This window comes from Chinchilla lanigera, unplaced genomic scaffold (assembly GCF_000276665.1).
Source record: "Chinchilla lanigera isolate Chin_1 unplaced genomic scaffold, ChiLan1.0 scaffold00081, whole genome shotgun sequence".
Classification (NCBI taxonomy): Eukaryota; Metazoa; Chordata; class Mammalia; order Rodentia; family Chinchillidae; genus Chinchilla; species Chinchilla lanigera.
The window spans coordinates 2,545,019-2,569,894 of record NW_004955482.1 but is presented as its reverse complement, the minus strand read 5'-3'; the positions used below and the strand labels follow the sequence as shown (position 1 = coordinate 2,569,894).

At 48.9% G+C, this 24,876-nt stretch overlaps 1 protein-coding gene across 1 annotated transcript in view; it reads left to right on the top strand.

The window, feature by feature from the left end:
- Tmem132c (transmembrane protein 132C) overlaps positions 1-24,876 on the top strand; it is a gene marked incomplete at its 5' end in the record, with an annotated part of 262,619 nt that overhangs the window by 72,265 nt on the left and 165,478 nt on the right. The window contains 1 exon segment of the mRNA XM_013503741.1: positions 14,792-15,689. Within this exon segment, the coding sequence (XP_013359195.1) occupies positions 14,792-15,689 (898 nt within the window).

Sequence of the window (24,876 nt, the reverse complement as noted above, 5' to 3'; positions counted from 1 at the left end):
CGATGGACACGTGTATCCGCTGCCTTCCTTCCCCTGCAGATTCGAGGACACATGGGCACAGCGAGTCCTGCTGGCTCACAGGGGCCGAGTGGAGCCCACTGCATATGCATCCCCAGTTGAGCTTTTTGCCAGATTGATGCCCTGGCCCCTGCATTATTAAAGCAGAACAGTTGTAAGCTCAGTGGACTCATTTGTCAAACCAGGATGTTGATTATCTCTGAGCTTAAAAATCACTAGGAGGCATCTCGGACTGGCTTAAGTCAGGAAAAGCTCCACAAACACCCGGCTTCAGTGTGGCTGAACTGAGGGGCTCCATCTCCAGACGGGAGACTGATCCAGCATTAGGTGGTGACGGTGCTTCTTTGATTTATTTTTTTTTTTATTTTGGGGCAGTACTAGGGAATTGAGCTCAGGGCCTTCACACTGAGCTGCATCCTCAGCCTGTTTTCACTTTATTTTTAAGACAGGCTCTCACTAAGTTGCCCAGGCTGGGCTCAAACTTGCAATCCTCCTGAGTAGCTGGGATTGCAGACCTGTGCCACTATGCCTGACCGGTAATGGTGTTCTCACTGTTGTGTTTACCAAGCACGGATTCTCTGTCTCTGGAAAAATACAGAAAATACAGCTGGAAGCTGGTTGTGACTTTCAAACAGAGCAGACGCCACAGCTCTGAGCACGGATCTTGATTGCAGTGATCTCCCTGGGTGGCCTTGGGGAAATCCTCAACCACTGGCCTCATCCCCTGTGGTACATGGAGATGGTAAAGGTCTCACCCCAGAGGACTGATGTACATGTAAAGGACTTACTCTGCGATGTACGTGCCTGACCTAGAGGACAGTGGTGTGACTGTCCTCATCCCCTGCCCTGACAGTCCCACCTTCATGAGGGTCAGGGTTCACGTCCAACTCTGTCTCCCCCTTGACTTTTCAGACTTCTCCCCTGTAATTCTCCGTTCCCTCTGGGAAAGTTCAGTTTTAATGTCCTCGTCTCCGTAGGAAAAGTTAAAGACCACAGAATAAAAGAGAAAATCGCTTTCAACTTCTGGTGTATTCTTTTCTCTTTTTGTTTACTCAGCCATCAGGAAAGCATTTTCTACTTTGTACCCCAAGACTTCTTATTAATATAATCACCCTGAATACTGGTATAACCGAGCGAGGCTACAGATGCTAACCAGCACGCAAATGAGACCCATGTGTTGGGGGTGTGGGTCGCTCAATGGAACACAGACTTTTAAAAAAATTATCTGTAATTACTGGGTAAGGAAATACGAGCACTATATTAAAAATAAGCTCTGTGTGTTTTAGGAAAAGACCGTCATAAAGAATGGGAATGCTGTTCCTTTTTATTTACATGAATCGAGATAATTTGGACTCTCAGGATTAATGGAAGGTTCCATCGTAAATAAAGCCGCCATCTGCAACCAGGGTGCCTCTCGCTTTGAACAGACTGAGCTAAACGTCCCCGCCATATGCTCCTGGATAGCAGAGGCAGCTATTTAAACAGCACTGAGAATGCTCGCGTTATGCAACTCTGAACCCCTCCAGACTTTTTTATTTGGCTTCCAACTCTGAACTGTATTAGAGGCATAGTACAAACCACGTTTACACTGTGAATCCATGGCAGCCTCCTATGTAACTCAGGTCACAGGGAGAATGGAGGGTGATGCCTAAGGAGACATCAAAAGGGACACAACTCACAGAGGCCCTGTCCTCTCAGGGCTCAGGGCTCAGCAGACAGAGGGCCCGGTTCAGAGTAACACCGTTCTGATGGCCCAAGTGTGAGAGTATTTTTTCCAATGATTGGAAAAATGTTTTTAATGCAATAATGTTTATGATATGTGAAAATTACACGCAGTTCAACACCAGCCTATAAGTAACCCTTCCCTGGAGTTCAGGCCCAGCTGTATGTCTCTACCTCTGTCTCTGGCTGCTCCCAACAGCCCAGCAGGCTGAGTAGTACCACAGAGACCCATGGGCCACAGAGCCTCAGATATTTCCACCCTGGACATTTTCAGAAAGAGGCTGCTGACTCCTTCTTACGACACCAGAGAATCTCAGTCTGAATAAGGCCACAGTGTATCTTGAAGATACTTTTGTCTGAAATTAAGATGCCCGCCCATGTGCAGATGTTCAGTGGGCCACCCAAGTGGGGTCCAGTGACCCCAAGGTACACCGAGTCATCTTAGAGAGGAGCGAAGGGCTAAGGCATGCTCCCACACAGCAGAGAGGCAGGAGACAGCAATAGCGCACTGTCTGCTTCAAAAAGCTAGAAGCAAGGATTTTGCAAGTTTTCTCTGTGAAGAAATGGGTCATGTTTGGGGAGATAGAGTGTTTGACCTAATTTAAGCATTACACAAGGTGTACATGATTCAAAGCAGTGCATGGCACCTCTTTCACTGGTACAGTTTTGATGTCTTATGTATCATTAAAAATTAATTTAAATTAAATTTTAAAAAGTCTCAAGTTCTGTCCTCCTCCGGTGCACCTGCCAATGGCTGACTTTGTCACTTGCAGTTTCAAGGTGGGTGATGGTGTTGTGATGGCCTGGTGCTCCAGTTGTCCCTAGGAAGAAAGATGTCCCCTCCATGCCACCTGTGAGAGCGAGGGTGCTTCCTTTCCAGCAGTCTAGCAAACCTCTCCACAGGGGCCTTAAACCACATGCCCGAGGCAGGGACTCCCAAGCCAGCACCCCTTCCTCGGGGCCACGTGACTCTGCAGTGTGGGGTGTGCTGGGGGCTCCAGGGTTCCAGGAGATTGCCGCCCCCCAACCAAGGCAGCCCAAAATGTCCCCAGACATCGCCCCATGTCCCTGAGCAGCAAAACTGCTGTTATTTGAGAGCCTTTGCATGAGACCTGTGCATAACATAACCATTTGCAGGTTCAGAATTCTGCACTTGATTCAGACCAGGGCTCAGCAAAGCGAGACCCACAGGTCACATCCAGCCCATCATCTCTTTTTGTTTTGCTTGTGAGCTAAGAATGGCTTTCGCATTTTTAAATGGTTATAGAAGTAGCTATGTAATTTTGAGTTTTGTCTTCTTGTCTTCAAAAGCTGAAAAAAATGACTCTCTGAGTCTCTAAGAAAAAGTTAGGCTAGACTGGTGGCTCTCAGCCCTCACCTCCATAGACCATGAAAAGGAACTCAGAGTCTTACACCCCACTTAAATCCATGATTAAAAACATCAGGATGGTGCTGTGGTGTAGAAAGGAAAAATAACCTAAAGTGGTTCATGGTAAAATAACATTTGTGTTTATCTAGAAGGCCAAAGAAATGGTCAGATACTTTCTGCTGTACTTTAGGGTCACCGTGGGTGGGTCAGCCCTAAAAGGAACCCAATGCTGTTATCTGTGAGCAGTGTGGATTTCACAAGCGGACTGAGTGTTGTCAGTATAACTTTCCAGCAGGAGTGACAACCTTTTGATGATATTCCCTCCAGGTACAATCTTCCCCCCAGTAGTAGTAACACCAGAAAGTGCGGAATCCATTAAACCGTTGCCTCTCCTCTGTGTGTGTGTGTGTCTGTGTGTGTGCACATGCTTAGGTGGGTGTTTAAGGTTGGCTTTTGCTTTTGCATCATTATAAATAGGTTGTCATCTTTGTGAAGGTCTAGTAGACCACGCCACACAGACTCGGGACAATCCTTTGCTGTGTAAGTTGGTCTTGTGACTTGCAGAGAACCCAGCAGAGCTGGCCTGCTCTCCAAGTCCTACAGGCACACCCTCTAACCATGCTAGGCTGTAGTATGGATCTTAAGTGTCCCCCCCAATGGCTAATGTGCTGAAGATTTGGCCCCCAGCCTTTGGAGCTGTTGGAAGGCATTGTCACCTTTATGGGGCAGAACCTGGTGAATGGGAGTTAGGTCATATGGTCATATCCCTGAAGCACATACAGGACACTGGCCCCTTCTTCTCTTTCTGCTTCCTGGATGTCCTGAGGTGGACAGGCCAGCCCTGCCCATGATCCACCATGCTATGCCACCCACCACGGGCACAATGCCAGTAAAGCCAGGGGAGCCCGGACGGAGCCCTCCACAGCCCTGAACCAACAGAACCTTCTCTCCTTTAAGTTGACCCCACTCGGGCAATTTGTCAAAGCGGTGGAAAGCTGACCAGCCCATTGTAGCAACCAGAAAGTGCCCCACAGTTTGGCAAATGCCATCTGCAAAAGGGTGGATCATGCCACCTTCCTGGTAATAGCTGTGTCCCTACTGCCATCACCTATGAAGATATGAGCTCATGTGGCAGAGCGGGCTGTGCAGATGTAAGCAGGTAAAGGGTCTTAGGGGAGGCACTGTCATCTCTCACAGCAGGTCTCTCCTGAGAAGGATGGCTGGGCCGAGCCAGTTAGAACCCCCTTATGGACCTGAGGTACGGTGGGAAAAGGAGGGCAGATGGGTGGCCTTGGCCCAGGGCCACCATGAGGGCTATTGGCACAGCTCAACTTGAGGAAATGCAAGCATGTGCTGCTGAACACCCACTTGGATGTGCAGCTGGCCTGGTGGGCAACCCAGGACCCATCCCGAGGCTGGCCAGCCCATGATTCCAGAGGTCTGAGAGCATCTGTGTCAGGAGGGCAGGCTCCATGCTCCCTGCAGGGGCCAGGTGGGGCAGCGCCAGAGCAATCGCTCCTGTCCCAAGAAGAGGAGGATACTCCCCGGGGGCTCAGATGGAATCCAAGTACCTGCTCTTTTAAAGGGGGGTTGTCTGTTTCAAAATCACAGCCTTTGCTCTGTAATTTCAGCAAAGGATACTCAGGGCTTGTTTCATAAGAGGCATTGAAATCAAATAATCCATTTATCAAGGTGCCTTTTGTTTCAAGAAAGAGGAAACAATGAACCATATTTAGCAGAGAGACACGCTGTGTCTGAGGAATGTTAATAAATCACAGAGCGGGCAGGGAGAGGATTCCGGCTGGCTTGTGTTTCAAGCAAGCCAAGGCCACCTGGAAGGTGAACCCACCCCGGTTCCTCTCGAGGCACGCAGAGACTGCAGCCGAGTCCGCAGGTGGCTGACGCCGTGCGGGCAAGGGGCGAGGGGACATCTGATCCGAACGTGCCTGGCCCAGATGGCAGGAAGGTCCGGCCCCCCTGGGTGTCAGACCTGTCTTCGAACACAGACTCACCCAGCTTTCTCCCCACACTCATTTCTTGGGCTTTCAAATCGTTCTATGACAACGGATCAACGTTGTTAAGACTCTGTAAGAAGAAAAGCGTGCATCTTGCTGAGGACTTTGCTGTTGCTTGAAGAGTTTTGTATGGTCCTCGTTACAGAGATGTGGTTTCCAATGATCAGGAGTTTAAGGTATTTTCAAAAAAAAAACTTCCATAGAAAACTGAGATTTGTTGATCCACGGTAGATTCTGCCTGATTCCAGGAGCATTTACTGTGATACATTTCCTCCTCCTGGACTGGCGGAGGCTTTGGCTAAAATCCTCCCCCGTCCCTTCTTGCCCTAGACCTGCCCGCAGCCACTGAGCACTTTCTGTGTGGATCAGGCTGGGCATAGTTCCTCAGTCTCAGAGCGATGGACATTGTAGGCTGCGTAGTTCTTCATGGTGGGGCTGCTCGAAGCACCCTTGGCTTCCACCCACCCAATGCCAGTGTCACCCTGCCCCCCATTGTGACAACCAGAAGTGTCTCCAGACATCGCCAAATATTCCCTGGAGATCAAACATTGCCCTTGTCAGAATCGCTGGCTTACCTGCTCACCTGGAACATCTGCACACCTAAAGCAATCCCACTTGCACAGTTGTATTATTGTGAGAGATTTTGTTTTGACCTTATCCGGGTGAAGAGGAAAGCAGGACCTTGCAGGCATTTGTCACTTTGTGACTTGGGCCTGTTCTGAGATTCTTGATGCTAGGTGATTCCTTCATGGCCCTAGGTGATTCCTTCAAAGAATGGACTTACACATGCCTGAGTGATGTGCACGGGTCACCGTACACAGCTTCTCAATGCAATCCAGAGACTATTGGGCTGCTAACATTTTTTATAAGTGGAAAGAGTATGAAATAAAATAAAAGGATAGCACAGTGAATACACTAACCAGTAACATAGGCACCATTACCCTCACCACGAGCTATGACCTGTGCTATATTCTTCTATGGCTGGTACCGTGATGGGTGTGCCCGGAACACTGCAGTAGCAAAGAAGTTACAAGGTGGTAGGAATGTTCTAGCTCCAGTGTAACCCTGTGGGGCCACCACCGTTTGTATGGCAAAGGTCCACTGGTACAAGTGATTATTCCCTGCACCACTACTTCAGCAACCTACCTTGAGGATCCCCGCTGCTCATCCCATCCAGAGCCAAATCTGGCCCTATCCCACCTGCACAGCCCAACTTCCTTCTCTCACACCCAGGTCCCGAGAGTCCCTTCTGCCCATCCCTGATCGTGCAGTTCCTGCACTGGCATCAGGACCCTATTCCCTTCCACACCCAGGCTCTTCCCAGAGACATCCCCTGGAAAGCACCCGGCCTGGTGAGCCTATAGGAGAGGAGCCCATAGGGAAGGCAGTGCATTGCACTGGCTGACAGGGTCATTTTCCCAGTGTTACTCTGTCCGGGCACTAAGTGACATGGCCATCTCCTATGTCCACTATCTCAGAATCTCAAAAACTCAATTTCCACCCTTGGCGCGGCAGTGGGGCTCTGATGAACAGCCGTCGAAGGACACAATATCCCCAACACTGACAGGCAAGCCCAGATAAGGAAAATGGGTAAAGAGGAAAGGGACAGCAAGAGAGCGTACTGTCACTGTGAGGCCAGATGGAGGGGCAGCTGTCTGCCCCGGGGCTGTCTGCCTGGCCCACGGGGGCCGGCATGGGCTTTTCCCATGAATCACACACTCACCCTGTCTTTCTGGGAGACACTGTGTGAGCAGCTGAGCCAGAGGGAGGGAGGACATTCGTCATGGCTCACCGTGTCCTGGCAGCCCAGGGATGGTGTCTTGCCATCAGGAGATAACACTTCCAGAGAAAGCATACAACAAAGACTGGTGTTCACCTCTGGGTTCTTAATCTGCTAAATCCAGGCTGCCCAAAGCATGACTAGGCATTTAGGTGACAGACAAGGCTTGGAAGCCTAGGGGGACAGGGCTGTGCAGGACCCCTGGGCACTGGGGAGTTACTCACCCAATAAGTCTTGCTGGCAGGTTGTTGGAGGGAGCTGGACGTGGGTGCCATCAGTTTCACCGATGAGAAAAGTATCTCCTTTCTGATTCTGTTTGAATTATTCTATCGAGACATATTCCCATTCTGACATCTGACCAGTCCAGGACAGGATACAGTTGGCCTGTGGCAGTTGGCTTTCCATTGCTGTGATAAAATACCTGGAAAAAACTAAAGGAGGAGAGACTGTTCTGGCTTATGGGTTAGGAGGTTTCAGTCCATGGCCTTGGTCTTTGTGACCTCACAGGTCATAATTTCTCTACCAAATAAAGAAGTGGCAAACTGAGGCTCAGACTGCTGGGCAAGGAGCAGCATGGGCAAGGTGCTCTTGTTTTCTTTATTATGTGGGTCCTTAGCAGGACCACTGAAACAAAATTTTTAGCTCACTGGTGTTAGTACATTATTCATTGTAGTTCTAATTACAATGTAGTTATCTAATTACAATAGTTATCAATAGAAATTGTTACTAAAGTCCTCGACTAATTAGGCGTGCATAAGTAGCTGGCTTATGCAGTAAAAGCGATGGGGTGTCGGGTGCAGGAACCTCCCTAAGGTGGAAGCACCATGTGTGGAGCAATCGTAAGTAAATGTTCTCAACAAACTCCCCACTGGTTCTCAGCAGCCCATGGACAATGCCTTGAGCACAACTTATTTCTGAGGTAGAAATGATCACTCCTCTGTATTGCAATTGTCACTTAGTTTACTTCTAGGTGACAATAAACCCTAACAGTAGGTAACTGTGAGGCAAAGAAGGTTCCTATAGCCAAGCATGGTAGAAGTTCACACATGTAATCCAGCACTCTCTGAGGCTAAGGCAGGAGGAATGCAAGTGCAAGCCCTAGCCTGGGCAACTTAACGTTATAGTGAGGCTCTGTCTCAAAATAAAGAATTAAAAAGGGCTGGAGGTGTAGCTCAGTGTGAAGGCCCTGGGTTCAATCCATGGCATTGTGAAAAGAGGGGAAAAAATGAGGAGACAGAGGTACTTTCGAGAAGATAAGGCTTCCTGGAAACAGTTGAGGCATTGACAGTAAGTGGCTGCAGAGAATCACCAGACCCCTTGGTGGGTGCCTGGATCACAAGCAACACACTGTAGATGTAGTGGCATCTACAGTCTCCCTCACTGCACATCTCCCACTGTCTAAGGAGTGGGCTTCTCCATCCATTTGCTGGCTTTATGGTTGGCCCAATTTCATGTGCTCCTCAGGCTTCTGGTGGGCAATCACCATGCACCCAAGAGGCCACAAAGGAGGGTGCTGCAGTGAGCAAATGCCCATCCCTGCTCAGAGGCAGCCATCAGTCCGGTAGAGGGCACAGTGGCCCTGTGGCAGTTGGCTTTCCGTTGCTGTGACAAACTACCTGGGAAAAAAAATTAAAGGAGGAGAGACTATTCTGGTTTATGGTTTAGGAGGTTTCAGTCCACGGTCAGCTGCTCTAAGGCAGAAACATCATGGTGGAAGGGCCTGGTGGAGGACACTCCTCACCTCATGGCAGCCAGGAAGCAGAGTGAGATAGAAAGAGTGAGAGAGAAAAGGAGCCAAGGATTAGATACAGTCCCCAAGGTCCCCCAACCCACTCCCTTCAACTAGACGCCAGCTTCTGTTTGTCTCACCTCCCAATAAGGCCATCCATCCATTGATCTCATCAGTAGATTAATCCACAGATGAAGTTCAAGCCTCCGTGATCCAATCACCCAACTCCGTATTGCTGTGGTGGGGATTGCCCTCTGGGGGGACACTTCATATTAAACCATAGCAAGTGGTCAAATATGCAGGCCAATAAATACAAGACTCAACTGTGTGAAAAGATATTTTAAGAAACAAGGCTCGTGGTGTTATTTGGGAGTGTGGAGAGAGTTTACCCAGTACGGGGAATGTGGGGCTCCGGAGAAAAGGGGTCTTTGCAGGTGCACGCTGAAGGGCACTAGTTAGGCAGAAAGAACAGCATGATGTCAGACAGCTTGGCTTGGATTACGGCCACACTGCTCACGGTCAAGAGATGCTGGGAAAGTCACTTCTCTACTTGTTCTCAAAGTCCACGTCTATCAAGGTGGTCCTCTCACCACTTTCCTGCTTTCCTTGGGAGAGCTGAGCAGAGAGGACATTCCATGTCTACAGCACAGTCACGCCCAGGACACACTTGGCCCTTCAGCATGGCTGACTCCAGGCAGAACACCCCGCAAACTGGGGGTTGAGATCATGGGTGATGTCACATGGATTTGGGGTGACAGTTCTTGGCCAGATTCCTTCACTGGTTTGGAGGTGAGCTGTGGACCAACTGGTGTGGCTTCTGTAGGAACACTGGGCCACCCCCACATTTGTTTCTCATCCTCCAACAGGCTTTGGGGAGACATCGGGAGCTCCAAAGCAAAGTGTACAGATGACAGCATCAAATCACAACTGCCATAGCCTGTTGTTGAAAGCAAACCCCATGGCCAGGCCCCATTCAGTGAATGGTCCAGTAAGTTCTACCTCCTGGAAGGAGAACCAGAGTCTCAAGCAAAGAAGAGGGAGACTATGACATAACTGCAGTCACACAGCTACTACCACCATCCTGTCACTGATATCTCTCCACCTGTATACCTGTCTGTATGTGGAAGCTGAAGCTCCCAGAAAGTGAGAACACCCCCAAGGTCACCTGGCTGGTGAGCAGGGCAAGCTGGGACCTCTGCAAGGCCCGTATGCATACCCCAGCCCCCTGTGCTTGCGTGACAGTGCTTCTTGCTTACATTAAATTGCACGAGCTGGAGTGACTCAGAACTCTGTCCAGCAAGAAGGCATATGCACCACACTTTCTCTCCCTGCCAGAGACAGGAAGGAACTGCTCAAATATTGGAAGAAAGCTCAGGGAGGATGCCAGGCAGTGAGCCCTTCCCCACCTTCATCCTACGGAGGCTCTAGGCCATTTGTGCAAAAACAATAGGTTCATCTTTTAGGGTTTTTCTTTTAGTTATTTAAACAATGGTAGAAGGAAGGACCTCGTGTGTAAGAAGAGAGAAGCATGATGAGAAACTTGTTGAAGATATTTCCCTAGATGGAATCCTGTGGCCCCCTCCATGTGGAGACCAGCGGCCACTGTTCCCGCCAGTGAGTCTCTCACCTCTGCAGTAAGTTCTGAGGACCTTTTGGGGCATGGTTGAATACTTTCCAGAAAGCAACTGGATGTGGCAATTAACCTGTTGATTCTTGCAAAATATGACTTAAATAGTCATAAATCGTATTAAATAGTTGCTTAAATAGTCAACCATTCCTTGAAGGACAGAGATCCAAAACAGTTTCCAGAGTGCAATATCTTGGTGGTTCCTGCTGAAAGTGTAAAGCTGGTTCTCACACGAGTGTGCTCAGATGAGAGCACTGGGCCATGCCTGAAGAGGGAGGGGTACAGCTGCCCCTGTTGGTGACCCCGAACAGGGCCCTCAGAGAGGATCAGGCGAGAACAGCACTTCTCTGAAAAGCCATCTTGACAGCCCAAGTCCACTTGGCTGCAGCACCAAAGGCAGCTTTGATGTCCTCGCCAATGTCCCTGCCAGGAAAGGTTTGGGGCTGCTCCCAGAGGCCTAGCGAGATGTCCAGATGTGGGTGGGATGCTCTGCAGTTGGAGGGGGCCAAAGGCCAGGCTGGGGAGAAGGGAGCAGAGAGGGAGCCTCCCGCCGCTCAGTCCAGGAGCCAAGTGCAGAGTCTGAAGGACCAGGACAAGGATCTGGGCCTACTCCGGTCTACAAAATGAAAAAATGAGCTCTTCAAATTCTTGTGTGCAGCTGTCTCTCAACAACTCAAACCAGAGCCCCCGGGGGTCTTAGGGGGAGGAGGCAGCCCGCTGGTCTGCTGCTCATGTTGAGGACTGGGCAATCAGCAATCACTGGAGGACACTAACAGCCACACCTCCTGGCTCAGGCACGAGCCTCTCAGCAGACACTGCTTGCTGACGAGCTAAGTCCAGGGTCTCACACCCAAGTGCACTCGATGAAGGTCAAGCAGGTGTCTTCATCACATGACACGGGTTCAGTGTCCAACCACAAGTGTCACAGAAGTCCACCCATCCTCTCTTGTTGGTGCCAGCTGTGGGCAGAGCTTCCTGCCATGGTTGTACAGCGGCTGGAAACCCAGAGACTCCCAGGTGTTGAAAAAGTGGGTTTTCATTCATACAGGTCTTTTAAAGTACTGTGGGCCGACAAACACCATCTACAGGCTGGCTGAGCCCCATGAGTGGGCTGTGTCTGGTCTGAATAGATGCAAAGGGCCGGAGGCACGGGGCTGAAGAGCCACTGCTCCTGCCACTCTGCACTGTGTCCCAAGGGTGTCCTGGAGGACCCTGTGGCCTGGAAGAGAGCTCCATCCCACCAACACAGGGTGGTGGTCTTATTCAGCCTTACTCATTCTATCTATAAGAGTCAGTGTCAAGCACTTTGCCCCAGTGGTGAAGGGAGAGGATGGTGATTAATGATTCAACACTGCTTTCTACTGCGTGGTCAAAATCACCAAAGATCATCAACGAGTTTAGGGATAATTGCAGGGCAGTGTGTTGACTCATTATTTCTGAATAGTATGGGGAAATGATTTCTCTCCTTATTGTCTGCCCTAATATGAATAAATAGACTAAACTCTCTATAGGTGAAAGATAAGGAATAAAAAAGACCAGCATGACCAATACATCTTGCTATTTACTTATTTCATTAAACATGTTTATGTTGACAGTATAAGATTTAAAGAAAAGTTGCAAGAATAGTAGAAAAAGAATTTCCATATACTTTTCCTGATTCTTCAAATGTTAAAATTTTACCATGTTTGCTTTGGCATGAGTCTCTCTCTCTCTCTCTCTCTCTTTCTCTCTCCTCCCTTGTCTGTCTGTCAACCCTCCTCTCCTGAGCTGTTGAGACTAAGTAGCAGTAGCAGACATGTCACTATACCACTAAATATCTCAGAATGCATTTCTTAAACATAATGATAGTATTTTATATAATTATATCATAGTCATCAAATGAGGACATTAACACTGATACAATATTATTAGCTATTCTGGAGACCAACTGCAAATTTTGCCACTTGTCCTAAAAATGTCCTGTAGAGAAAATTTCTCATGCATTACCTTAGAAATGTTTATTCATGCTGTTGCTCGCAATGTCCAGTCTGGCCCCTTCCTTAAAGTGTTGTCTACCAAGTTACCCCATGAGACCCCCTATGGTTTCTTCTTAACTCAGTGAGTGACTTAGGGTTGTCTTGTTGGAGGACACCTGGAGATCCTGGAAACTCAGGGAATTGTCACCAGGGAATTTTAACAGCCACTTGTGACTCGTGGCTAAATCATTCGCTACTGTGAGTGCTGCTGTGACCAATTTGGATCCAACCACAGGAAGAGCTTTCCTTCCAATCTAACTTTACCTCTCACTATCAGTTCAAGGGTTAGGATTTCACTTAGTAGTTGAAAAGTCCTGTACCCTCCTTATTTATTCCCATGCTCAGATTATTCCTGACTTGCTCAGAGGAAGCCCCTCCACCCAGCTGTAACGTGTTCTCATCCTCTGCACTGACTCCTTCAAGGGCCCAGCCCTGTCTGTCTGTAATGTTTTTACCTAACTCAACTATCTATAATGGTAGCATGATTTATTCTAGCATTTTCCTACTGTCTTAGTCATGGTCTCACCTCTGGGACTCAACATCAGACACCCACCACTTAAAAGCAAGAAGTTTATTTTGGCCCATGTTTTCAGTTCGTGATTGGCCTGTTCCAGTGGAGGAGCCATGGTGGAGGGTCTGGTGGAGGAAAGCTGCTCACATCATTATAAAACCAGGAAGTGGGGCGGAGGAGCCAGGGAGGGAAAAAACCCTGCAGAATAATGGCTCCGGTGACTACCTCTCCCAGCCAGAACCCCCCCTAACATCCCATTTAGCTATAGCACCCTACAATGTAATCACTCTTCAAAAGCCTCATCGATGAGCACTTGAAGACTTGGGGAACATTGAGATACAACCCATAACACCTACATAGGGGATGTTGGTTGTATTTTACATAACATCACTGAATAGCAAAGATGGCTTTAACCTTACCGCTAAAAGCAGTGTTGTGATAAACGATCTTATGGGTGTGTATTTTTGAATTGCCACAATGAATCTTTGGGGTGGACTTCCAGAAGCAGGACCCCTGAGGCACAGGAAAGTGTGTATATGGTGCCATTAGAAGTGGCCAAATTCTCGCTCAGAAGAGTTGCACTTTTTTTTTTTCTGAGAAGCTATGAGCTACAAGGTCTGCATCTGTACATACCAGTGTGTGTGTTGTGCTTTGTGACTTCCACTAGTCTGTAGCTAACAAATGCCAGGTGTAACTTTATTTTATATGTCTCTAATTGTGAATGATGTGGAATGCTTTTCCTTTACAGAAGGCTAGTTTGAGTATAGTTTTGGTGAATTGTGTATTCATATATTTGTTCATTCCCAACAGTTACACTCTGTTTTTCCTCAAGTGGAAAGCTCTCTCTCCACTACAGATATTTGTGCTTTATCTTTAACACAGTATACACATTGTGAATATTTTCTCTCAGCATATCATTTTCATTTTTATTTGGTTTATTTTGGGTAAGGCAAATATTTTTTAAATTACATGGGCAAATTCACCACTGAAAAAATGAATTTGGATTTTGAATCATGATTAGGAAATGTTTCCTACACTTGAGTTATAGAGAAATTCATTCATGTTTTATTTAGTACTTAAAAATGATTTAATTTTCTTATGTTTAAATCACATCCATTTAAAGTTCATTCTTATGTACATTGTGGGCTATGAATCTAATTTTATCTTTTCCTTCAAATGGCTACCCATTGGACCCAGCACCATTTATTTTAAAAGTCTGTACTTGCATCAAGATTTGAGACGCCACCTGTATCATGCAGTGAATTTTATATGTTCTTGGATTCATTTACAGACTTTGTTCTGCTGGTCTCTTTTTCTAATCATGTACCAGGGCCATAAAACACAGTTCAAACTCTTACAAATTGTATCTCATGAGGTACCTGTCAGCTTGCAGTGAGACTGACCTGTATCAAATTACCACCACTCACCAGTTCGACAAAACCATGGATCTTACATATTTCCATCTAATATATGATTTGGGAACCACCTAGAGTGTACTGGCTAGTTCCAGGTGAAATGCAAAAGCTCCAGCCGGGAGGACTTCAGAACTTTTATCTTGCTGTTTTAGGTCCTTTCTGGTCCCTGAGACATAATCCCCAACACCTACAGCTTAAAGGAAGAGAGGTTTGTTGTGGCTCACGGTGTGTAGAAGTTTCAGTCCGTAGTTTGCAGGCTCCTAGGTGGGGTAGCATGGCAGAGGAGAAACAGCCCATGGCATGGCAGCAGGAAGCAGCCAAGGATCAAGGGAGGAGGAGGGAGACTGCCCTACCAGGCCACGCCCCCAGTGACCCACCTCCTTCTACCAGGCTCTACTTCCCAGATCCCATTTAGCCACAAACTCATGGGTAGAATAATCCACTGATCAGCACCACACCCCCATGACCCAGTCACCTCCCCAAAGCTCCATCTCCGAGCAGGAGCCTTTGGGGACACCCAGACATAAACCCTGACCCTAGCTGGCAGAGCCTGCCAATCATTCCGTCTTCTCTCTTCTTCCCTCCCCCAGTGATAGAGGGCCGCGGGGTTGCAGACAGCGTGCAGAGATTCTCCTCCTCGCTGCCGCCCTACCTGCCGGTGAGCTACAGCATCCGGGGCGCGGACAGCGCCTTCTTCCTGCAGGAAACGCAGCCACAGGACACGCTGCGCAACGCCAGCCTGCACACCAGGGTCGCATCCTTCTTCACCTACAAGGCCCGGCAGCCCCCGGTGCTGAACGCCAGCTATGGGCCTTACTGGGCAGAGAAGGTTGTGCCGCTGGAGCTCATGCTGAACTCCAACCCCTTCGGCCAGAGCGGCAGGTTTACTTTCGGCTGGAAGCTGAAGGCCTCCATCCTGCGGGAGAAGATCTACCCCAGCCGTCCCAAGGTGCAGGTCCTCTTCCACCTGGTGGGCCGGGACTGGGACGACGCGAGGCCCTCGGAGAGGCTGCCCTGCCTGCGCGTCTTCGCCTTCCGGGAGACCCGGGAGGTGCGGGGCAGCTGCCGGCTCGCCGGGGACCTGGGGCTGTGCGTGGCGGAGCTGGAGGTCCCGGCCGCGTGGTTCAGCGCCCCGACGGTGGTGTCCGGGAGGAGGAAGGCCGCGGAGCAGCCCGAGGGCAGCCCGGTGGAACTATACTACTCCGTGCAGCCGGGGGACGCGCGTTGGGACTGCGCCTCCGCGGGGGACCCCAGGGCGGGCAACGCTATCCGGCCCGGGAAGGACGGCGCCGAGGGGCCCACTTCGCGCCTGCAGAGCCTGGGTCTGGTGCGGCTGTACCGCGCCCCCGACGGTGTGCAGCTCAGGGAGCTGCGACTCGACAGCAACGTGGTCATCTGGCTGCCGTCGCAGCCGGCCAAGCAGGGGGACGTGGTCACGGCCTATGTCACTGTCTCCAGCAACTCCACCGTGGATCTCTTTGTGCTAAGGTAGGTGCTGGGTCTGTCCTACCATTCTCAGGAACCTGGGGTGCAGCTGGGCTCCAGCTGGGGTGATAGATGCTGAGCAAAGGTGGTGGACACTTGTTTCGGGGATCTCCTGCCTCATGCAGAGCCTGGGTACACCCGTACCAGGAACTCCCGTGCCCAGGTCCTGGGCAGCTCTGTTCACGTGTCTGGAGGGGATGGAGGGCAGGAACTATCCAGACCGCCAGGCTGAGGGGTTAGCCATCTTGTCCTTGGCTTTGGCTTTGGCTTTCATGCACATCCGCAGTCCTGGGTTGATGAAGACGGCACAGGTCAGGGAGCCCAAGCACTGCCACTGGGAGGATGACAGCTGTCATGAGTAAAAAGAGTGGAAAGAGCCCAGGTGACTCCCGGAGATGTGCTTTAATGTGTTGGGCTTGGGGAAGCCAGTAAGTGGCAGGGAAAGCTAGCGGTCAGGTGTGCCACTGAGCAGCGGACACATCTTCAGCAGAAGCCTGGGCAGCAGAGGTGGGGCAGGGCATAAAGCAAACAGACAAACATCCAAGTTAAGGCAACCACAGGTGATGGGGGTGTGACTCCCGTCCCCTCTGCTGGGCCAGTGAGTCGCCAAAGAGCTTTCCGAGAGTGGCTCTGTCCCTCTGTAAGCATCCTTGGTCAGGAGCACTGATTTCTAGGATAACTGATGCTGGGAAAGCCACGTAATGCAGATTCTCTTCACAAGAGGACGAGCATCCCATAATAACGAAAAAGTATTTGTTTGAGATGTATTTTAAAATAAAGATTAAAAACAAAAATTACCAAATAGGTTGCCTTTAAAGTTATGTTTAAGAGCAACTTAGGTTATCATTATAGCTCTGCTTTGGTGCTTTTTTAGCACAGAGAATGAGTCACATGTTGGATGAGTGCCTTGGAATAATGTCTGCAGAACTGATGCTGTGTTTCAGCAGAGGTCCCTTTTGCTTCAGTTTGGTAGTACGACTGCCAGGGTGGTTAAGTTTAAAGTTTTGCTTTGAAAACAAAGTGTTCAAAGATTTCACTGACCTCCTTAAAGTACTTCTTAGTCATTTGGATTCAAATAATTCTCTCTGAAGTTTCTGTCTTGTTATCATCTTTACAACTTTTCTTTCAAAATCTTGCTGTGTTTCGGTGCTGGGGAAGAAAACCTAGGGCCTCCTGCATGCTAAGCAAATGTTCTCTCTTTAAACTGCATCCCTGGCCCTCCCTCCCCTTCCCTCCCCTCCCCTGCCCGCCTCCTCTTCCCTCTCCTCTCTTCCCCTTCCCTTCCTTTCCCTTTCCAAATGGTCTAATTTTACAGAGTGTCATTGCTAATTTTTAAATGTGATTATGGGACTTTTATAACATTCATATCAAAAATATTATGAAATATTATACCTATTACAAGATTTAACATTTCACAGTTCAGGAAGTTCCCATCACAGTTCTCTGCAAACCTTCCTCCTTGACCAACAAGGGACCTGCCACATTGGTGCTGAGATAGAGACCTCTCCGACAGCGCACTGGAGACCTGTTGAGAGTGTCATCATCTTGTGTCTGTGAGGCCAGGACAGTCACAATTTGGGTGAAAGGATCCGAGTGTGTTTCCGGCTACCTTGGATGGGGGAAGACAGTGATCTGAGAGGTCTGAATGTAGTTGTTTTACTTCATTGGTTTTGGGTGATGCAAGATAATCACATCCAGCCCTGGCTTTAGAACTTGAAGACAGAAGACAAGGAACTGATCTCATTGCTAAGTCTGGGTGTATTACCAAGTCCTTATCAGCCTCACCTTTGCCTGTGGTTAACTTTGGTCCTTAGAAAGTGTGAACTCTGCAGTCATCTAGCAAGGGTGACTATGAGCAGAGCCACGGGTGCCCTTGGGTCTAAGGTCCATGGCCCTGGTCTGCACATGGGATTCCCTGACCTGACCTGCTGCAGGGGAGGAGCCTTTGTTTGTATTTCCCATCCCAGCATCTGCCCTGGTTGTGAACAGGACCTCAGCTCTGGTCCTACCTCTTCTGCATAGGTTCTGTGAGACCTCACCCTCCTTTTCTGAACTTCCATTTCTCAGTTTCTTCTTAAAAACAAACAGCATGATAGTACCACTGTGGCAGTGCTTTAGTGGGCTGGTACTTCTTTGTAAGTTACTCCTGACTGTGTCTGGCACATACAAGTGTTGAATATTACCAACAAGATGTTTTCATTTTTATTTTTTTTATTTTTAAAGATAAAAGAACTAAAATGTAATAATAAACACTCAGATATAAGAGAAATAACATAAAAACAATGAAGCCAATACAGAATTTCAGACAGGGTGATCAGAAATTAACAGTGGTTGTTGTATTACATACCGTTATCTTCATATTGGTTACTCAGATAAATATAGACATGTAAGAATGATCAGATAATTAAATATCAACTGTTCCTTTCAAGAAAGCAATAGAAATTAGTAGTACAGTTATCGCAGCTGTCTTGTCCAACACAGTTTTTTTAAATATCCATCCAGCCTTCAGTAAAATTTGGATTCACTTTAACTGTGAAAGGATGTCACGCTTTGCCTAAAACAGCAACTGTGGGTTTGTCTGCAAAGCTCCATCAATTCCCACTTCACCATGGTTTTGTCAAAAGGATGATATCTTTCTGTAATGACAGAGGGTGGTAATGGGATGTGGGACTTGGTCACATTACGGTGTGGTTCCCCACCATCCACAGCCACAGCCTTATTCTGTCCCCTGTGACCTTTCCACACATAGCTCAGGGTCTGCCTCACCTCTTCCTGTTCAAGAAGAGGAACTTCCTGTTCAGCCCAGGTCATCTCCCTTTTCCTCTGACCTTATACCAGAAACAACGTTCGTAAGGGCTACAGAGCAACTGCCCCTAGGAGACCCCAAGCACAAGAGGACCCAAGCACACACACAATCCAAATATTGGTGTCTCAGGCAGATTGGAGTTCAGATTAAAGGTCTGAACACCTAGATTAGCAGTCTCCATTACCCTCAGGATAGAACTCCGCTCTTTATAGATGGCTACAGACAGTAGAGCCCTCTTGGGGCCTTGGGTTGATTGGAATGCACAAGTGACCCATTCCGACAGTTTGTCACATGCAGTGTTGCTCTGTGTGGCCTCTCTTTCTACTTTCTTCCTTCCCTGTTTCCCCCTCTTTCTTTACCAAAGCCTCTGAAGCGTTCCAAGGTTCCTTTTTATTAATTTTTTAAATTTTTAACTAATCATAGACTGATAAGAAGTGGCAGAAAGTGATAAAGCCATTTCCCATGCCCCTTCTTGGAGTTTCCTCTAATAAGTATATCTCATGTAGCTTTTTTGGCAAAAGAAAGACAGATTGCAGTCTCCAAGCCTCCTCCTTTGCTTCCTGGAAATTTGAAACTTTGCTTTGTTGTTGTAGTTTATCTTTATAATTATTTTTCTTTTGTAATCAAACTACGAACACAACAGGTTTCCCATTTTCAATATGAATAATGTGGTGGTTTTTATGTAGATGTCCTACAAGAGCTGCATTCCCTCAGAGGCAAGGCTTTCAGGAGATGACTGGATCATGAGGGCTTATGGCCAACTTCCTGTTAGGAGGTGGGGTTTGGGCAGAAGAGGTGGGGCCTAGAGGGTTTCTCTCCCTGCCCAGCCCCTCCCTTCTCTGTCTACTTCCTGTTCATCCACACTGCGAGCTGCTCTCCTCCGCCAGGCCCTTCATCCAGGCTGCTCCTGCCTTGGAGCCCAGCAGGAACTGTGGACGAAAACCATGACCCAAAATAAACCTCTCCTCCTTTAAGTTCTGAGTGTCAGATGCTTTGTCTCAGTGACAAGAAAGTGACTAAGACAGATTTAATGTTTCTCTCCTTTCAGTAAATCTTTGTTCACCTGATATTTATGGAACCCACTTGCCAGGCATTATTTCATAGCAGTGAAGCAATGATCCGCTCCCTGCCTGGGTGGACCTGATGCTCTTGAGGGGGGAAGTAAACACCATCAAAACAAGGATAAAAATGCAATGTACGGTGATCGATGATTTACAAGAAAAGAACCAGGGAAGAGGAATAGAGCTGAGGTGCATGCAGGCCTGCTGAAAAGGTGTCTTGTGAACCAGGTGTGGTCTGGGGAGAGCCACAAGGACAAAAGCCATGAGGCCACCCTTCTGAAGTGTTGCTGTGAGAACACTAGGAGGCCATCGTGGCCAAATAGGATGGAAAGAGGGACAAGTAGGGAGGTAAGCTCAGGCCAAGCTGCAGTCTGTGTCAGGCAGGGCCTCATGGGCCCCCAGAAGGACTTGTCCTTCACTCTGAGTGACAGGAGGATGATGGAAAGTTTCAAACCAAGAGTGCTGTAGCCTAACTCAGCTTACGTATTGCGGTGGTCCAGGCGAGAGAGGACGGTACACTGGCTCAAGCTGGCAGCAGCAGGGGTGTAAGGAGCATGCATATTCCAGAAGTTACAGCTGGAGCTGCCTGAGTCATGGGCACACGTGGGTGAGGAAACGCAGGCCGTGAGGACCGGAGATAGGAAGGGGCGGGGTAGAGGGAGCTGCTTCTGGGATGTGAAGCCTGGGAGAAAAACAGATCTGCACTCTATAGACACCCTTGGGTTCAGATTGAATTAGAGTGTGTTTCCATTCTTAGTGTCACATCCTTGTTTTAGGGAAAGGTCATTCAGTAAGCAGATGACATAAGGGGCACACACAGACGTGGCCTGATGAATGGGACGGTTGCTGAGGCCAGGAAATCCACTCTTCCTGTCCAGCAGGCATGGGGCTTCCCCAGGGGGAATTTTCTGGGGGACTGCAGGATCCCGATGATCTCTGCTGACAGTGAAATCCACAGCCTCCTGTGTCACTTTGCATGGTGGCCTCATGGACCAAGCTGGTATTCAGGAAGACTGTGGACTTTGGGGGAATTTTTAGGGGCCTTTCACATCTGTGGAAACTTGGTATGGATCCCCCTGAAGAATCATTGTCACAGTGCCACTCTCTCAGAGGCAGAAAGAAGGCAAGTTGTTTACAGCTTTATGATGGGACTCAAAAGCAGCCCTTGCTTTTACCATGAAGCTTACTGCTGTTCCTTGCAAGTCAGGATGTGGAAGAATGAACCTACGAGGTTCTTTCAGAGCCCTATGTTAGAAAGTAGAACAAAGTAATAAAATAATTTCTGACCAAGAGAAAATACATATGCAGAGATATTTTTCAGGTACTCATAAGCATGGGGTTCCCTGGAACAAGCTCCTTGACCATCTCTCTGCTCCCTACTGAACTCTCTCCCTTTGCCTAGGACTTGGCCCACTCATTATGGTTGAATGAATGCAGAGCTAAAGACTAATATCAAATCTATATCATGAATGCCCCTTTTCTTGGAAATGTTGTCTCCCAACCAACCAAGGCCCCTTGCAATAAAGACCAAGGTTGCTTAGCCAAGAGGCATTGGTGAACATTCCAAAGCTTTTGGAAATATACTGACAGTTGGGGTTGCCCTGTGGAGCTTCCCTTCACTGCCCAGGGAATCCATGTGCCCCTGAAGGTCTGAGGTGCCAAGGAGAGAGCTTTTCCTCCTGCACGGCCACCCCTGAAGCCTAGCTTTGGACCAGTGCCCAGCTCTGGGGCAGGCCAGTGGGTCTCAACCCTGAAGACCATGGGAGGTTAGAGACCCTCGGCTTGTCATTAAGTCCTAAAGTGATGCCCAGAAGCAAAGGTGGCCTTCTCCACCCTCCTCATTTTACAGCAGGCTTACTTATTCCAACTCGTAATTCACAGAAGCCGGGAGGATGGTTCTCCACCTATGATCAATTAATTCTCAGCCCTGCATTCGGGACACGAGGATGGTCACAAAGGATGCATCCTCCCTGGGAGTCCATAGTATGCTCTAACATGAATGTATGCACAGTAGACAGACATGTCACCACCTCCCAACGTAATGAAGAAATGTTAGCAGAGCTCTGGTTCGGTCTATAGCGGGATCCCCACCTCAGCACTACTGGACGTGGGGCGGGTAATATTCCGTGGGTGTACTTGTGCACTGCAAAGTGCTAGCAGCATCCTTGGCCTCCATGCACCAGATGCTGGTAACACCTCCATCCTTGCTCCCCAGTGACACCCAGAATAGCCCCTAACTGCTAAATGTCCTCTGGGTGACCGTGACCTCCCTGGGTGACAATCATTTATTCACAGCCTGGTTGCACTCAGGGCACCCATACCCAGATGTGATAGAAAGCAGAAGGAAAGGTGGCTCGTGCCCCCGTGCTCCTTTGGGCCAAAGCTGTTGAGAATATGTCTCCTCCGTTCCTCTTCTGACGGGGAGCACTGGGTTCCTTCATCATGTTCCACCCCTACTTCAAATATGGGGCACAAAGGAACCTGCTCTTTAGAAGTGCATGTTCTTTAATTCAGGCCGAGCCCGTGCCTATCCTTACCTGCATCACCCGCAGCTGCTTGGGGGATGGGTTCGTGGGAGGCGCCTGGACATGTTCCACGGACTCTAACTCCGGGTCAGTTTCTCTCTGGACCAAGGCAAGGAGCATCTCCTAAGCATATACCCTGCACCTGCATCTAGCTAATCAGCCCACCCCTGTTGTCGCTGTGTTGTCAGTTACACACTGGGACAATTCTTCTAAAATATAAGGCCCACCATGGCACACAGCACTCCAGTGACTCTGTCCTCACTTTGGAAACACAGGTGCTTGGTCACCCGGAGCACTCTGGGCTCCTGCACCCCTGGCCGTCTCAGCTGCTCCTCTAACCAGCTGCTCTCCTCACCAATTCCTCCCACATCTGAGAACTCCGCAGCCCTGGGCCCTGCTTTGGCTGCGTGCTATGTCAGAAATTTGTTCTCTGCAGACGGCAGTGTGGCTCAGGTCCCCACAGCTTCGGGCTGTCCTTGGAGGCCACCTCCTCAGTGGCTTTCTCTGTCTTCTCTGCAGCAGGACTTCCCTCCCTGGCAGCCACTACTCTTCACCCTCTTTGGTCTCGAATTCATCGTCCTTCTCTCCCAGGTCCTGTCACACGTTTACTTGTGTGTCTGTGGCCTCCCTTCTCCCCGTGGAAGCCCCTTGGTGTGGACTCATGAGGCTGGGCCACACCCAGCATTCAGAGCATGGCTGGGCCCAGCAAACTCAGCCAGTGGTGCTGACTCTGCCTAGAGCGAAGTGTCCCACTCAGTATAATCGTCAAATATTGGCAGATCCAAACTATTTCAGAGACGATAGAGAAAGAGAGAAGACAGGTACTTTGCATCCCATCTTTGATTCCATGGTTCCTGGATTCCTCTAGAGCTCAGATGGTTTTCCCAAGTTCTCTATGCTGACGCTGGCCACAGCTTCCCTCCAAGGGCACTGCCAGCACACACATCAACCCTCCACCAAAGCAAAGGCTATAATCTGTCTCTTTTTTGCTCATTTTCTGGGCCTTCTGCTTCCTGGGAGTAGAAGAATAGGAAAGCAATTTGCACTGTTTCTCTGTCCTTCCTAGGCAGGTTTTGGGTACCAGGACTGATTTTGGAAATTTCAGGACATCAAGCCTAGGAGATGGTTTTCTAAAAACCAAACCACAGTGAAGTAAGAATATAGTTCCCTGGAAGAGCAAAGGGGAAGGAATCCCAGAGAGGCTGCTCCAGGCCCCGCACCTCGTCCAGAACAGCCTTGCCTTGTAGAGACAGGACTGCAAAACAGGACAGCAGTGAGGCGGCTTCACTGGGCGCAGAGGGCGATGGCCCTGTGCATTCCTAGCTCTTGGAGGTGGGGCTGACTGATTCCTCAGTTCTGTCCCCTCTAGACCGCTGGGTGAAGCCACAGTCCTCACTATCAGTCAACACAGTGCCACAGGTGCTTAACTGCCAAGATATGTTCCCAGCATGCTCCAATAAATACAGTAAGAAGATTCCAACTGTGATATGTTCCCAGCATGTTCCAATAAATAACTGAAAAGGATGTGTTCAGGGAAGGAACCTTTTAAAGAGATGTGCTCAGGTGACTTTTTATGCACGAATGTGGAGAGAAACATCATTTTTCCAAGCAGGAAGAGGTTTGCAGATGGATTGATTTCTACTACGAACACTTCTGTCCAAGAACAATTTGGTCGGCAAACAGAAGCATTTGACAGAATTTTGCTTCTCTTTGCAAACCTCACACTGGGTGACAAATGAACAAAGCCATCTTCCCCAGAACTTTGGAACAAATTAAGTTCAAGAACCAAGGAACACCGTATCTGACTCTGACAAGGTAGAGGTCAAACACCAGGCCCCACCCTCATTAAAGTCATTTCAGGCTCATTACAAAAATAGAGTCATAGGTTTCCGGTGCTGGATGGGGTGGGATTCCACAGGGTTAGACAGAACATGCAAACGTGTAGCGTCTTTAACCATCACAGCCAAACATGGAAACCACCCAAATGCCCATCACCTGCTTGGTGGGAATGAAAATGTGATGTATCCATTCAGTGGAAGATTATTCAGCCCCAAGAAGAAATGGAATTTGGATACAAGTGAGAGTGTGGGTGCACCTTGAAAAGATCATGCTGAGGGAGGGAAGCCAGACACGAAAGGCCACCTAGTGCGTGGCTCCATTGGTACCAATTGCCCAAAGAAGGCAAATCCGTAGACAGGAAGAGTTGAGTGGTCCCAAACCCAGGTTGATCGCAAGTAGAGGGTGGTTGCTAATAGCATGGGCTTTCCATTGGGGAGGTGCAAATACCCTGCATTGGATAGTGGTGATGGCCGCAAGCACTGTTCTCAAGCCAGGTACCGTCTCCTCAGCAGGGCCAGCCTTTGTGCACACTGCATCTCGGATATGATGGTGGGAATGGGGCACGCCGTGTCTGAGGACAGTGGGAGGCACTTAGCAACTCCTGGAGACAGTGACATGCAGGAACCCAAAGCCAGGGCACCCAGACTTGCTCGTTTAAGGAGAAGCGCAAATACAAGCTTGCAGGAGATCTTCCGACTTATCAATGTGCACATCAGAGTTGCTTTTCAGCTGCCCACCTGCACGTAGCCAGACTGTGCCCCCTGGCGCCAGCCATGGCTCAGAGCCCTGGTGTGCATTAGTTCCCAGCAGCTACCATAATGCACGCCCCCAAGCGGGGCAACAGAACTTGAAGCAACAGAACTTCCTTCCCCAACATTTCTGGAGGCCAGAATCTAAAATCGAGGTGCTGGCGGGCCACGCTGCTGCCAAAACCTCCAGAGAAGAATCTTCTAGCCTCT